Source organism: Pteropus medius, unplaced genomic scaffold (assembly GCF_902729225.1).
Source record: "Pteropus medius unplaced genomic scaffold, Ma_sr-lr_union100, whole genome shotgun sequence".
NCBI lineage: Eukaryota > Metazoa > Chordata > Mammalia > Chiroptera > Pteropodidae > Pteropus > Pteropus medius.
The window spans coordinates 1,904,054-1,920,340 of record NW_024347791.1 but is presented as its reverse complement, the minus strand read 5'-3'; the positions used below and the strand labels follow the sequence as shown (position 1 = coordinate 1,920,340).

Genomic DNA, 16,287 nt, shown 5'->3' with positions numbered 1-16,287 from the left:
CCTCTAGCCCAAGGGCCCCTGCCTGTTTTTATAAATAAAGTTTTACTGGAACACTGTCAGGCCTTCCCATTTATATTGTCTGTGGCTGAGCAACAGGTGATACCAACCCTAACGCTAGAGAATGAGGTGCACCCTCCCCAGTTTTCTAAAATACAGCCTCAAGGCCCTCTTCGCCTTCCTTCTGAGGAAATGAGAAGGCACAGGCCGCCATTCATTCTAGGCGTCATCGACACAGAGACCAGCCCCGGCTCCTTCCACGCTCTGCCGAGACAAGGCAGGAACATTCCACTTTCGGCGAAGGCAAAGACTACAGCAGTGGACCCAGACCCTGGGCAGTTAAACACCTGTCCCTAATTCTCCTCTCCATAAATGGTACCCTGGGGAACAAATAACTCTGAAACTCAAACCTGAGGTACCCTCTCCCCGACATTCAAGACCTTCCTCCTGGCCTCTATGGGGCTCCCTAAGACTCAGAGCTGACAGGAAGCTCTCCCCAGGCCCGTTAGCCGCTCTAATGCCCCTGAGGGCGTGATGACCAGCCTCCTGCCTGCCCTCCTTCATCCACAGGAGGGCCAGTCCTGTACCTATTTGCTCCTCTTCTGGGATGCCCATAATCCTCATGGCCTCCATGGTCTCCTGGAACATGTCCTTGTCCTGCTGCCCGGGAATGGTGACGTGCCCATTGGACAGAAAGCGGTATTTGTTGTACGGCTCCAACAGGAGATCAGCTGTAAGGGGCAGAGGGCAAGGGCGGGTCAATGATGTGCCTAAAAGAGGCTCTAATCAGAAAAATCAGAGGCCTAGGAGACCGGGAAGCACCCCTAAGCCCCAAGACGCACCAGGAAATGTGAAGTGGCCAAAACTGCTGATTTTCCTCAGCGTGTGAGCCTGACACGCACAGAGCCCACGAGAGCCTCAGGGGCCTGTGATTCACAGCTGCACACATGAGCTGCCCTGGCTTTTCGCTGGCGTAATCGGAAGCAGAAGGCCAAGTTCCCAGGATGGCCCAGAGAACAGAACGCATTCTGGCTTCTCCTCCCCAACCCAAGGCTGGAGTTTTCATTTCCCAACCAGAGTGTGTGGCCCAACTGTGGCGGGAGTCCCAGCGCCCGGCAGCCCACCTGTCAGGCGGTGGGCCCAGTACTCACTCTTCAGGTGCTCCCCAGCCCCAGACAGAAGATAGTAGAAGATGTGGAAGGTCCGCTCGTCCTTGGCCTGGCGGATAGCACGAGATTTCTCCAAAAGATCTTTGCAAACGTTGAGGAGTTGTGCAAGCTGGAGGGCAGGCAACCTCTCTACTTTCCATCAAAAGCAACTGAACTTCACCAGCCACAAAGAATGGCACAAGATGGCCACATAAAATAAAAGCAAACTCCCTTGGCTCTGTCCATCAACAGGTGTAGCTTGTCAAAGGACAGCTCTCATACTTGGGAGGCTGCTCATTTCAAGAGCCCTCTTTTTATGAAGCTAATGGAGAGCAGAAGACTCCTGCCAGCGGACTATAATGCCAGAGCAGGAGAGAAATAAATTACCATCTATCCCAACTCCACCCCTCAGGGAAACACCTATCTTCAAAAGTTCCATCCCATTCTAAGCCGAACTTTATCCTGCCAGTAAAGAAAAACCTGGCTCTGAGATGGATTTCAATGAGCCTCTCCTGGTACTTATCCCAGTGCCCCAGATGAGGTGTTACAACAGGTGCCTAAAAGGGAAAGTGCTGGAATCAGGAAGTCACTTTCCTCCCCTCTGGACCCAGGACTCTTATTACAATTAACCACAAGGATACAAGTCTCAATGTTGGCTCCCACGATGTAGCCATTGACATCAAAGTTGATGCGAATGAATTTGCCCTAAGGAAAGACGAGGAAGAGATCAGAGGCCCCATCCTCCAGTCCCTACCTCCAGTGGGAAGAGCCTGGAGGGAGAAAACCAAGAGACTGTGCTCACGCGCCTGCAGCCAGGAGCCCCGCATCCCGCACCCCACACCCCTCAGGTACTCAGGGCTCACAGAGCCACACCGCTTCAGGCCTGGAATCAGGATGAGGTCCAGTGGCACCCAAGTTCCTCTGTACAGGGGGAGAAATACTCCTCACTGCATGATCTGGCCCTGGGTTCCAACTGGCTACTGCCTACAACAGGACAATCGGGGACACCAGCAGTGACGCCGTACTCCCTTGCTGGCTTTTTGCCACCTAGGTTGAAGAAGCTACTTATGCAGATCCAAACCTACTGGGGTATGACCCAGCCTGCTCCATGCAGCGGGCCCAGGAAGCACCAAGTCTAAACCTTCCTCACTTTGAAAGTAAGAGCACCCAGCTGGAAGGCGACATATGCCAGAGCTCTGGGTCGAAGCCTCAGCCCCGAGAGCTGGGACGCGGCCGGTCAGTACTCACGAATCGAGAGGAGTTGTCATTCTTCACGGTCTTGGCGTTCCCGAAGGCCTCCAGGATGGGGTTGGCCTGCAGCAGCTGCCGCTCCAGCTCACCCTGGAAGGAACCCAGGTGCAGTGAAGGCCAGGCAGCGGCTCAGGCTGCCAAACCTGCTCTGCCAGACGCAAGGGACGGTGGCAGAGCCGTGTCTACACGCCCAGCACACCTGGAATGAAGACTTCTGGTGCCCACCACGGCAGCCTCAGCCTGATTCTGTGTCACTCAAGAACGACCTTCCCACAAGGTCTCCAGAGACCTTGACTGGTCTGAACTTACTTCCCTGGACTGACTGACCAGCAACCCTAAAACGGGAAAGTGGGCTCCCCCAGTTCTAGGAACCTGGTACGAGGGCCCAGGTCAGCCCCAGAGGACATGCTGGAGAGCAGCACCCGAACCAAGAAAAGATACAGAGACACCGTTCCGTCTCTGGGACATCTCTGCCCCAGGTACACTGGCCTCCCTCTGCCTTCCTTATCTCTAATCCCCACCCAACACCCACATTTTTTTTCCTTTTCATGGGACAGATCCACTAAAAACACAAGCTCATCTCATCTGTGTCTTAATAAACAATGCATTTACCTCACTGGTCCCTTGTCCTGCCACCCCCGAAATCTGTTCCCAGCATGGGATCAACAAAGCCCATTTTGGGTTCTGAACTGTTTATCAGTAACACCGATAGCCCGTACTTGTGCTCTAATGATGCTTTGTGGTTGACAAAACGCACCCTTATGCCTTCTTGTCCCTGGAGCCTCACGCTACTCAGGGTAGGCAAAACAGAGTAGCCCTATTTCACAGAAGAGAAAACTGAGGTTCAGGGAGCGGGTATGATCTGCCTGAGGCCAAATACCTATCAACCAGCAAAGCGGTATTCAAATTCAAGTCTTCTACCAACACCTGTCAGTCACTGCCATCCTCCTGCCCAGACCCAGCCCCACTGGGGGCTTTACCTGTCAGGTCAGATCAACTTTGGAAGCAGCCATTGGCCTCCCAGCAGGCCAGATAATAACTGACACTGGCTGAGAAAAATACGGATCTCGTTCACCTTAATACCTGGATATCCTCTAGGGGGAAAGAAGATCGCACAAGGCCAGGCAGGGTTCTGTACTTATTAGCAAGGCTGGAGCCAAGCCAGGATTTTACGGGAATAAAGACTGCCTATGAGCGATGAAAAGGAAGGCTGAGTAGCAGCAGCTTCCAAGAGTCATGAACCACGGCCTTCCGGGCATACCTGCCATATTCCAGATCTATCTGCAGACCACTGAGGATGCAGGAAGTCCACCAGAGACCGGAAGGGGCCTGGCATACCCACCTCCTCCCAGGGCTGAGGGAGTCTTCTATTCTCAGACCATACAGCTAAGTGAAGGAGGGTCAGAGCAGTCAGGTCAAGGGGCAGGGGTCAAACACCCATAGAGCAGGCTCTCCATGTGTCCCTGGCACCAGTGGTCACAGAACACTGGGCTGCCATCCCTGGGGCTCAGGCGGGTCTGGGAAGTCAGCAAGGCAGCCCATGGGGCCCAATTTGGATGAGGGCTGCTCCCCCACCCGCTAAAATGTTCCTCTCAAAACACAGGCCAGGCAGCCAGGCAGCCAGGCTGGCCGAGCCACTCCCCGGGAGCGTGGCCCTGACCAGAGCCTGCCATTGCTCGGGCCTCTGCCTCAGGACCACAGGCTGTTGCCATGAAACACAGAGTGCCAAGCCAACTCGGGAGCAACCCTTTGGGATTGCAGGGCCCAGTTCCTTGTTGACAATGGTGATGGCTAACTTATGCATTTTTAACTAATGCCTAATTTGGCACAGAAAGGACTTATCTTTCAATGGAATTTGTATAATTTGCATAATATGAAATTATGAGGTACGCTGCAAGCAGCGTGTGCTCGTAAGAATTGGAATTCCCCATCTGATTTCTGAAGGACTTCACTGGATAATGTTTTTGACCTTGGGCTACAACTACCTGAGAAGTCCCTTCGTCCAAGCTCTGCTCTGCCAACCTGCAGCCCTGCCAAAGCCCGGCCTTCCCACAGCAAGGTACGGTCAGGGACGTCCCAGTGGGTGGTCTTGAGATGAGCTACTGAGTCACTGCAAGGAAGAGAGAGAGCTCACTCCCAGAGCATGCCGTGACAAGCCTCAGAACACGAGAGTGGTAAACCAAGTTCAGGAGTGTTTTGTGGCCCAGCTGCGTGTGGAATATCACCGCAGAGCTTCAGGCAAGGAAATCAACCAAAGTGGTCAATCGCCTCTACAACCGAGAGCCTGAGCAGAGGTAACCTAGTCAATCACTCTGGTTGGACTTGGAGTCAGGGGCAGGGTGCCATTCACACACCGAAACCTGACAAAGAGGATGTGATGAGTTTGCTCCTTCTTATCACGCCCTCCTCCATATGCCATCTTGCCTGAGTGCTAGGAGTGCTGGGAGCCCCAGAAGTAAGGCGCATGGGCCTACATTCCCACTCTTAACCATGGTCCTGTCTTGGCAGGGACTTCAAGGTCACCCTCCAGAGATGCAGGTGCATACTAGGCATTCAATAAATAGTTGGAAAATAGATTTCACTGCAAATGCAGAGATGGAAAACCACAGCTAGAGAACTCCTAACCTCACAGCCCTGTTTTTAAAACAGGCCTCCTAAAAAGAATGGAAATTGGGGTGGGGGGGCGGTGGATGGAGCAAAAAAATCTTTATTAGTTTCTAAATATAACTCCTGACGCCCCATGGAAAAAGATTCAGAATGTCTTGAGAAATTTGGCACATGAGAAGTTACTTTTGGTTCCATTCCAGACGGCTGTACTCATTAGGACATTCTGTGGGACACACCCCAGGTCTGCATGCAAAGAGACACACACCGCTACTTACATATGCTGCACACAGCACCCTGTAAGGAGCCACCCAGACGGTGCGGTTCCCCTGGTGGCTTGAGGGGACACCAAGGACACTTAGATTTCACAGGGAAATTTAAGAGTGTGTGCTTGAGAGAAAGAGAGAGAGCACCACACAGGCATGCTTAAGACTGAGCACCCCAACTCTGAGAAAGTCCAATGTGGGCCTTCTGGGCGCTGCTTCTGACCGGCACTGCGGGCGGTGGCAGGTGAGGGGGCCGGCCGTCTCCATCTGGTCTGGAGCACTGAGCTGAGGCTCCGGGAGGGCAGATTCCCGGTCCACCGCACCTCACTCGGGGCTCTATACGTGGGGAATTCTGGGCAAGACCGGAGTTTCTGAGAACAGCTAGGTGACGAGGCCTGTAACCATTCTGCAGGAGTTGTCCTTTCAGAGTGCACGAGAGGTCACCGTGTGTCACACCCTGCCCCCCACCTCCCGAGACAGTCAGTGAGCTGAGCTTATGAGAATAGTTCTAGCTGCAGAAAGTGACAATGGTGTAGAGTGAAAAGCTGCTTAGAAAAAAAAGTATGTAATTCAAGGGCACACGATGATCAGAACACGCATTCCTGGTGCAGAACGTGCAGTAAACGTGCAGCTCACCTAGCCAGGACACTGCTGAGTTCGCCCATAATCCACCAAGAGGGAGAGGGGAGAAAAAGGGAAGTGAGAAGACTTTCCGATGGCCCTTTCTCTCTTCGCCAGGGGGCTGTACCCCCAGAGGCATTTCGACAGCAGGGAAAGGAAGTGGGGAGTCAAACGCAGGCCTGCCCCAGGACCTGCAAGTCTCCAGTAGCTTGAGAAACAGCTTTGGAATTTCTCTTCCAACCTCAGGGGTGGAGGCCACGCAGCAGCTAGCTGCAAACACCAGGAGCGCGAACCCCCATTGGTTTCCAGTTTCCATAGCAACTCAAAGTCGGGAGGCCAAGGGAGAAATGGGACGGCTACCACCGGACCCACTCCCAAGACAGCCATGCTACAGCCTCAATGAAAGCGGGTCCAGCCTCTGCTTTGTTCCCCAAACGCTCTCATGTTAAGCCAAGCCACGGATCATGAAATGCTCTTCCTTGTGGGTCAGAAGGCCTGCACTCACCTGGTCCTTCTTGCTCTTGTGTGAGGAGGCCACGTGAGCCAGATACTGAATGACTTTCTTGGTGTTCTCCGTCTTGCCAGCTCCAGACTCACCCCTGCCAAGAAAGCCAAGGAAATTCTCAGAGGAGGGGTGGCCAAACCCCTGAAGTCTGTCCCTTCCCCACTGCATGCTCTACGGCCTACCACTCTAGTTGACCGCCAATGAGGTACCCAACACCTAGTGGCAGAAAAGGGGACAGGCCAATAAATGCTAGTTCTGGAATCCTCACTCAGGCCATTTCCCATGGCCCTCGAGAGGCCAGACAGAAGTAAACTGACATCCAGCGCCTGCCCTGGTCACTTGGCAGCCTTCACATCCAAATGTCTTAGGAATCAGTGTGAGGCAGCTGTTGACCCAGGGGTCAAAGGCACTTATACATGTTCCTTTAAAATTGTACTTGCAGGAATGTTCTGTACCACTAACTCCCTCGGCAATGGAGTTTATTTATCTCCTTGTTAAATTCAGAGGGTGTGGGTGAGAAGCCCAGTGTCCATTTCGATCCAGGTAAAGGAAGCCACTGCTCAGAGCCAGAAAAAGGCGTCCCAGGGGGCCGAGAGCCGCCAGCCATGCTCTGCTGAGAAGACTCTTGCTTCTGCTCTCTGCTAAAAACCCATCCAACTGCCCACCCGCTCTTTTGAGGAAGGCGATTAAAGCTTTGCCCATCAAATAAACCCATTCACGCTGTGAGACCACTGAGCAGCCCATCCCTTGGGGAAGCCACAGGACTCGAACTGGAAACGGAGCTCATCAACCTAGGTTTTCGTAGGAGTCCTCAAGGGTAACAGCAGGTTGGGGTGACACACGGCCCCGCAACCCTGACGGAGACACTTACGTGCACAAAATGGACTGGTCCTCTCGGTCTGAAACAAAGGAGATATCGGGTTAATTTCTGCCAGCTACAAAAAGCTCCCTCTCTGGCTTCTGAAGAGCTGCCCACTTCCTAGGAGAGAAAGCTACGAATGCTGGCCTTGCAAAGGGTCCTCCACCCTGGCCAGTGCACGCAGGCTGGCCCTGTACTTCAATCCGACGAGGGACATTCCGAGGTGGCAGCTCCACAGGAGTTCTGACCGCCCTCGCTGACTGCCTGGCCCACCCCACGGCACCAGAAATAGTTGCCTCTCCCACCTCTGAGAAAGTCAGTTGATGAAAAGCTCTCCAGGAGTCTACTTAACGAAGTGTGAAAGTGGTGCCCTGTGTGTTTATAACTGGGGGTTCGGGCTGTTAGTAATTAGGCTGGCAGCAGGTGTTTTAAATACTGTCCCCATTTAAATAAGGAGCATCAGTTAAGAGGCTGAGTGAGGGCTGTGATAGACAAGGCTGGCTTTGCAATGGGGCGAGACACTGTCTTGGTCACATGTGTAGCTTCCTGGAGCCTCAGCCTCCTCCTGGGATGGAAGATAATAGTATACATGTAAATAACATGCAGGAAAGCACAAGTGTGGTGTCTGACCCGTGAAAAATGCTCAACGACGTTAGTTTAGGGACAGCTGAAAAAAAACAGCTCATCAGAATCATCGCTTCTGATCAGTTTTGTGACAACTCAGTCTCCAGACCTGGCTGTCAGGAACTTTTGGCAACTGTCCCCAGCTCTGTGAACTGCTCAGCAAGTATGGATATAAACGACTGACTCCCTTGGGTGCAAGAGGAACACTAATACCCAGACTTTGAAGGCTGAGTTTGACAGAAATACTTTAAGACATTAAGGCTGACTTGTGCCAGTGCTAGGTGTCTAATTTTAAGCAACAGCTAAAAACACAAACTCATTTTTTTCCCTTTTCATGTAACAGCTCAACCGAAGTCAAATCAGCCTGAATCCAAGACCCGGCTACTTACTAATTGTTGGGCTGCAGAGAGGTATTTAATTTCCCGTCTCGGTTTCTTTATCCATAAAGTAAATATGCTACTAACCCCCTGGCAGAATTAGTTTGAAGAACAGAAATAACACATGGAAAGGACCTGCACAGGACCCTGTAAATAGAACACACCCCACGAATGGCTGCTCCCTGTTTACGGCCCCATCAGGGGTTGTCCTGACGGGTGGTGAGTGGCACTGTCAGGGGAGCAGAAGAACCAGTCAAGCAGTGGAGGAAGATGTGCAGGACTAGTAGCTGTTAGCGGCGTTGGTGCTGGATAGACTGACGCAGGCCATCTGGGAGGACATGCTCACTGGCTCCTACTGCAGGCCAGGGCCCTGCAGGACGGGGCACCAGGAGGGTGACTCATGGCCTCCCTTGTGCATGGCCTTGGGAGAGGGATTTGCAAACGCAGCTAGGTCACCTGCCTCTCGGCGGGGTGAGACTCCAGGGTGCCTGGTCTCGCAGCACACGGGGCTGGGCATTTACTGCCATCTCTTCTCCCATCTTTGGGTCACTTGAGAGGGAAAGAGGGAGTTGGGAAAGAAAGGTGGAAAACTAAACCTCACACTCACACAGACGCAAACGAACGGCAGCTGCCCCTCCCCCAGCTCCCTGAGAAACAACAGGGTGCAGGTGTGGCAGGAACTGGGCCACTCACCTTCACACGAACCCCATCCCCTCATCATTGTGGAGCTGCCCAGAGCAGGCCCCAGAGGGGCAACCTGCTGACCCCATCTCGACTTTCCCAAAAAACAGTCCTTCAAGGCTGTAGCCAGAGCTGAGGCAGAGACTCGCGAGGACTAGCAGGAAGGCAGAGGGAAGGCATGGGAGCCACGGGCTGGGAAGACACAGTTCCCACTGCCTGGCCCCTAAGAACAGTGGGGTGGCCGACAAGGATCTGGGACAAACAGGACTGAGATCCAGGACCCCGGCCTCCCCCACTGCATCTTCCTGGGCCGACCCAGCTGCAGGCATGTTTAGTCACTACTCGCAAGCGGGCAAGACTGTGCCTGCATGTGCTGGCAAGTCGTGAGGCAGCAGTGGCCAACGCTACCATAAAAGGAAACATTCCCATCCCTTCCAGAAGGAACCGTTTTCCCAGAACTGTCTAGGCCTGGTCCCTAGGATGGCTGGAATTCCTCTAATTGTGTGAGGAGTCAGATGCTGAACTGCTGAACAACAGGAAACAGAGCCCCCCCCACACACACACACGCAGACACATGTGCACACACAGGGACGTGGACAAGCTGCACATGGGCAGGCGTGCACACGGGTATGTGCACAGAGACATGTATGCACGTGGACACAGACATGCAGCGACACAAAGCCGCAGGCGTGCGTGGGCACACGCACACAGACATACGTGCACACACAGGTACACGTACACAGAGATGTACACACAGGTGCACACACACACAGAGGCCTGTACGCACTTCACGTTCCAATTCCTGACCAGACTCATGTGACCTCCACCCCCAGCTCTTCCTCTCCTCTGACCTTCCACCTCTAATTCTCGAAGCCAAGTTAGCACTATCAACACAGCCCAAAAGGAAACACTTCAAAATTTTGATTTTTCACTTTAAAGAAACCTTAAATCACTTTGCTAGAACATTCATCGGGCAAATGCTTTGGCGAAGGAGAACTAACGGGGGAGGCCTTTCTCGTTTCCTCAACTCTTGTTCCCACGACCTGGCACCCCAAATTCACCTGCCTGCGATGAATGACAATATGGCCTTCTTACATCCATGGCCCTTTCCGCCCAGGAAAATCTGTTCTGTTCGTACAGTAGGTTTGGGTCTGTGACCCTGCGGCCTCGCAGTCACCTCGGGAGGTAGATAAGGCAGGTGTTGTCCCTGTTTCGCATAAGCCTCCTCTCACAGTTCTGTTTCATTCTTGAGCTCAGAGGCATTTCTTCTGGGCAGTGAGATGTTAGACATCTCAGCAACCATTCAGCTGTCTGCCTGACTCAGTTTACCCTGCCAGACCCCTGATGGATTCCGGCGACACTCACTCCATAAGCCCTTCTTCACAGATTCCGACACCCGAGAGTCCAGCCCACTCCACTGTTTTGGCTCGAGTGCTTACTAGGGCCCACGTGGACTGAAGGCTTATTTGCAACGCCCTTCCTTCCTCCACAGCAGAGGAGACAGACACACAGACGAGAACCTTGCAGTCCAGGCCAGGGGAGTGCACCCTCCAGAGAAAACTCTGTTCTGGGAAACAGGCTCCCTGCGGGGACGAAGGCCCTTAGTCTGACCTCGGAGCCTAAACTCCTCCTGCCCTGGTCCCACATGGGTGGCAGTAGCGCAGAACCAAGTGTATGACTCTCTCTCCAGTGGTTTTCAAAGCTTTTAAAAGAAAACAACTGTCTTTCCTCAGATAAAATCTTCCCGAATCCCCGACATGAAGAACAGGAGATAAAAGAACTTGAGCTGCCTGGGAGGTGGAGCCAGGGTTCCTCAGAGCACACTTTGACAACCACTGGCCCACGTGCCTGGAGCACATGGAAAGGAGACAGATACTGGCTTCGTGCTCCAGAGCCCTGGTTCCAGACCTCACTCTGCACTCTCCCTCGCAACACCTGGCTCCCCGACCTCTCGGGGAATCAGAGAACAGGCCTCTCTGAAGACTGAATGGTGTGGGTGCCTAACGGACACGGCACAGCACAGGTGCTCGGAAACGCTGTCCTTAACCGCCTGAGCCCCCTGCAGCTCCAGCTCCCCACCGCATGCCCTCCTCAGAACAAGAAATGTTTTAAGCCACACATTCGGTGCAGAGGCCATTCCCTCTCCTGGTTTTATTTTAAACCGCCAATGCCTCAAGGCCTTTCAAAGTTGAAGCAGATGTCCGAATGGACAGGTGTTTCCAGGCAGCTCAGGTCCTGGCTCAGGTTGACAGAAGGGACACCTAATCGCAGGTATTTCACTCCAGGTTCAGACTTATGCTGGGGGCCTTATCACTACTTCCTCTGTGACAGGAGCTGCTGATTCTTGTCCATAAAAGGCCATGAGGCTCACAGAGTGGTGACATCAGCCCCGACAGGAAGTACAGAAGGAAGAAAACGGGCCTGGTTCACCAACAGTGTTGGCCCAGGACTGATTCATCGGAAAGCTAAGATAATGCCTCCTGGGGTTCAGGCAGAGCTGCTCTCTCTGGGGGTACACCTGGAAGAGCACCCTGTTCCCAGGACCTAACTTCGGGTCAATCAGGTTTCATGAGAATGAGAAAAAATGAGAGCAAAGGGCAGTTTCAGTTTGGGCCATGTGCCTGCATAGAGTGAGACGGACGGGATGACCCACGACGAAGGGCCTGAAACTTTCCACCACCAATGGGTCCGTCCTTCACGAAAACTGCAGAGCAGACCCTGGGGGCGCTCGCTGTGTAAGCCCCTGCTCCTTGTCACCTGGGCCGGGAAGCTGGACTCCAGAGTTCCTTCTCCTGAGAGCCTCTTGTAGACCGCAAGAGGGTCTCGATGGGCCAAAGAACAAGTATACTTGGGCCGAAACCAACTACAAAATGTGGGGAGACCTGTGGGTTTGAGCTTGGAACCTTGGGGCTGGAAAAGCCCTAGAAAGCATATGGTTCAACCACCTGCGTCCAGAGGTCAGGAGACCAAGTCCCGAGAAACCCAATGACTTGATCAAAGTCACACAAGCTGGGCCAAGAACCCAGGTCTCTAGATGCCTCGTGCTTCCCCACAGAGAGCTCCTACAGGGCAGGGCACTGTGCCACCAGCAGCCTCGGTGCTGCAAAGAAAGGACCATCCATACTCACAAAATGCCACATGGGGCCTTGTAAGCTATGTGCTACCTTCTCCAAGCCAGCCCAATTCGTGAGCTTGGGTTACAAGCATTTGGGAAGCAGAGAGGTGAGAAAAAGCAGGTATGAAATAATGCTTCATGTTAGCAGAAGCAGCATGTGGATGACAGGCCTCAGAGACCTTGTGTCATGAAGCCTCTGGCAGCCTGCCGGCCTAGTAGTCAGCCAGCAAGAAGGCAGGCCTCGTTGGTGGCTCCCAGGCACACAACATGGTCACCTGCAATGTTCTCTCCAAGTCACAAAGGTAGGCCCCACACAGGGAGATGCTAGGTCAGCAGCAACACAGTTCAGAAGCCAGCTGAACTTGGCCCAGTGCCTCCACCCACACTCCTTCAGATAGGACTGTGGTCTGAACTCTGCTAAGGCCCAAGTCCCCAGTTACAGGAAGCAGAGAATAGACACCCCTCCTCACAAGGCACTCTCGATAACTAGAAAGAAGCCCAAGGGACTGATCTTAGCTTTCATTATGTTGGAGAGCAAGTAAGTCCCCAAGCGAGTCTTCTCTTGGCCAAAATGCATCTAACAGCTCACACAGGTGAGCTCCCAGTGCACAGGCAAACCTGCCAAGAACCACTGCTGGTTGTTTAGCCACCTTTCCCGTGGGCGGAGCCAGGAGCAAGGATGTTCTCTGTGTGGGGTTGCTGCTCAGGCAGCTCTGACAGGATGATCAGGGTGGAGGGAAATTCAAAAGCCACATGTGAGTGCCGACGGCCTGCAGCAAAGGCCACCAGGATACTGAGAGGGATCTGACACCCTGAGGTCAGTTCTGCCCTGCTCTTCGACAACATTCCCCTTGGGGAAAAGACTGACAGGAGGCACCCTGGCTGAGTCCAGTGCAGAGAGGACTAAGCCTCAATCACAGGTCTGCAGAGGGGAGAAAAGGGAGGACAGAAGGGAAGGACAACAGGCGTGAACAGGGAAGGAGACGGACACTGCCAGGCGAAGCTCAGGACAAACCTGACTCCATGTTGGAACACAAAGAGCTCTGCCAAGAGAACAACGGCTTTTACGAAACGCCCCTTTAATGTGTTGGGTCAGACTTGCTAGAGAATACCAGGAACTCTAACGCTAGCAGATGAACAATAATGGCACTTGAAGATGCTTCCTGAAGAAACCAGGGGCTCCGGCCGCCTTGGAGAAGGGGCAATCAAAGGAAATGAAAGGCGTGCTGGCAACTTTTAGGCCAGAGTTTGCTCCTGGGGCATGGCTTCCTTCCTCGGCTTTCAGCTTAGACCTCTGCCCTGTTGTATTTGTGGACCAACTGGCGTTGGAGAAACAAGATCTTCATCGAGAATCACAAAGCCCAGTTGGAATGACATCCTGAGCCCCAATCGGCACTGTTTGTTTGCCAAAAGAACACCCCGAGTCGTCGGTTTATTAGAATTTATTACAAAGAGTTTATTATAACTCCCTGGTCAAGACTAGAGGAATTTTACAGAAACCACTTAGAGAATCTTGACCTGTATTCCTGAACCTTTCAGCTCTCTTTTCTCTTAGGTTTCTGGGAATTCTTTCTGATTTCATCCTACAGATTAATTCCAGCGATCAGGCGGGGGAAAGAAAGCGATCCTTTTCTCCAGACCCAGCAGTGTTCAGCCCTGACGTACACAGTGCGACACGGCCCTGCTGGAGTCTCAGAGCCAGCACTTGAGAGAAGAGGAAAACTGGGCTGGTGAGCGACATTCGCCAGGCGGCGAGGAGAGGAGCAGGTCCAGGAGGATGAAGGCCCAAAGCGGCTTAGCTATTAGAGACTTCGCAGGTGAGTTTTTATTGTTTGTTTTGGGGGAACAGTAACAGAGACATGGGCCAATTTTTCAGCCACCCCCAAAGTTTTGGGTTCTAAGGGGCCACTTCTTTCCCATCTCTCACTTCGGCTGGCCCAGAGCGAAGCACAGTGGGCCTGCTGGGCTGGATTAAAAACAAAACAAAAAAGCAAACCCAAAGCTGAATCTTTGAAAAGGATCCATTAACCACAGATTCCTCTTCTAGAAAGAACATTTTATAGAAATGAGACTGACAGGCATGACCACAATATAATTAAGCGGCCTCAATCCAGGGGCTGGGCTGTCCTTCAGGGGGTCGTGACAAAGCAGCCTCCTGGGGTGGGCCCGAGGAAAGTGCCTTCTGATCCAGGCTCTCGTGTTTGGGTGGTGGGCCCGGGGCTGCTTGTCACAGCGCCCTTCTGCTTCGCCCCCAGTACATCCACAGAGGGTGCTGTTCAGTGACGCTGCAGAATCATCTCCAGAGCATGGACGATGTTTTCTCCTGAAGCGCCCCCACCAAGGCCACGTCGCCCCCAAGGCCTCATGCTGCCTGCTCGGGCTCTGTGGACTAGACCAGACGAGTTGGAGACCGTGTCTGCCAGTGCACGCCTGTGTGATCTGTGGTCGCTGCAGGGCAGGCAGCTCTGGCGAGTCACTTCCCGTGCGTGCTGCTACCCCGAGCCTGAGCTCTCAGAGGACGCTCTGAAGGCAGTAGGAAGCCCGCCTGGAGGAAGCATCTGGTTATCACCTTCCTTAAACAGTGAGAGTGTGGACTGAAGGGACAGCGATTTGCAGGCAGGGACAGTTCAGTACAGAAACTGCATTGCCAGACTCCTCTTACGACCTTCTAAGGGCCACTTGCCGCAGGCCAGGTGCCTTGTTCAACTCTCACAATGACCCTGCTATGTGTGTTTTACTAAGCCCAGCAGGTAGATGAGAAAACAAAGCTCGGTCAGAGTAAGCGGACTTGCTGGACCCTAGTGTCACACCGTGAAGTGAGAGCCAGACCGCCACTCAGATCTGGTCCGAGCCTCGCGCTCTCTTCTCAAGGCACGTTTCTCCCTGAAGCGAAGGGCTGGCCGACCGTTTTCAGCCACTCATCATGGAAGACCACGTCATTGTCAAAGCCCCTCACTATGCCAGCACCCGCAAGGCCACGTGGGGCGCCCACTATGTGCTGGACTCTCACTCTCCTTCTGAATTTTATTGACCTGCCTCTCAAGATGGGCCCTGATCTCCTCCAGGCAGGGCCACAACTAGCAAACAGCAGGCGCTCAGCTACCACGGGGACCATGTGCGGGCAGAGCACAGCCCTCGGGGTGAGCCGGTGCCGCCCCCAACGCACACACGGGCGAACGGCCCGGCTCGGACCTCCCTGCAGACAGCGGGCCTTTGTGAGCCGACGACTGGCCAGGCTCGCTGGCAGGGCCCGAGCCTCCTGGCCAGCACATTCCTGCTTAAGTGGAGTCACCGCCATCTGTGGCTTCCTCAGCCGCCTGGCCTGGTGAGTCTGTTCGAAGTCATGCTTTACTGTACCCTCGAAGCACTCCCCAGTCCCTCACCAACACGGCGCTTCTCCTCAGGAAGGCCTTGGAAAGTGGACGGCGCCACGGGAGCAACCACCACCAGGACAGGAAGAATGCAGAGAGGGGAAGGAGGGCTTCTCCTCCTCCCAACCAGAAGGCCAGAGAATTCCTCTGGACACCAGCCAGAGAAACGAGGGGCAATAACACCGGGGGGATGGGTGCCGCGGCGGGAATCAGGAGACCCTGGTTTCTGGAAGTCTCTTCGGGACTTCGGACAAATCAGTAAACATTTCTGGGCCTGTTCTTTCTCCTGTGAATTAGAAGGGTCGGACTAGTGTGCAGATAGTACTAAAATTCTACCCTCTGATGTTTACCCAAAAAGGTTAGGCAACCACTGAGGGATGTGGACACTCGCCAGGCACTTTGAGCAACTGCTTGGTGACCAACCACTTCTGGTGCAGCTTCCGCTGAGAAGCAGAGCGGGGACTGGCACAGAGCAAAGGGTTAAATAGCTCTTGGATTAGTTTAGACCCTGCTGCCACTCCCCCAAATGCTGGGAGCTCTTAAAATACCAGAGAGCCACAGAAAGTGAGCCAAACCTGGCATTCTAACTAATTAACATAGAAGAGAGTTTTTTTTCCCCCTACTCTAGAGAGATAGCTAGGCTCAAGTCAAATTCTTTACCTGGCTAATTCTCCTAAAGAACATACACACTCTTATCCACAGAGGGAGACCCAGAAGGCCTGGCCTCAAAGGAAGCTGGAGCACCACTTCCTAACCCATTCACACCTTTTACAGACCAGGTGCTGCCCCCTCGAATTCCACAGGGCACCCCACATACCTGCCCTATCCTCGCCAGGGCTGACGTTTGCCAGGCAAGGGGCTCAGAGTT

At 53.5% G+C, this 16,287-nt stretch overlaps 1 protein-coding gene across 3 annotated transcripts in view; it reads right to left on the bottom strand.

Moving 5' to 3' along the window:
- MYH9 (myosin heavy chain 9) overlaps positions 1–16,287 on the bottom strand; it is an 89,054-nt gene that overhangs the window by 34,171 nt on the left and 38,596 nt on the right. For all 3 annotated transcript variants that reach the window (XM_039877785.1, XM_039877783.1, XM_039877784.1), the window contains 6 exons: positions 7,264–7,291; positions 6,393–6,486; positions 2,394–2,486; positions 1,787–1,850; positions 1,149–1,247; positions 585–728 (listed from right to left, as the gene is read on the bottom strand). In XM_039877785.1, coding sequence (XP_039733719.1) covers positions 585–728; positions 1,149–1,247; positions 1,787–1,850; positions 2,394–2,486; positions 6,393–6,486; positions 7,264–7,291 — 522 coding nt within the window. The remainder of the gene's footprint in view (positions 1–584; positions 729–1,148; positions 1,248–1,786; positions 1,851–2,393; positions 2,487–6,392; positions 6,487–7,263; positions 7,292–16,287) is intronic.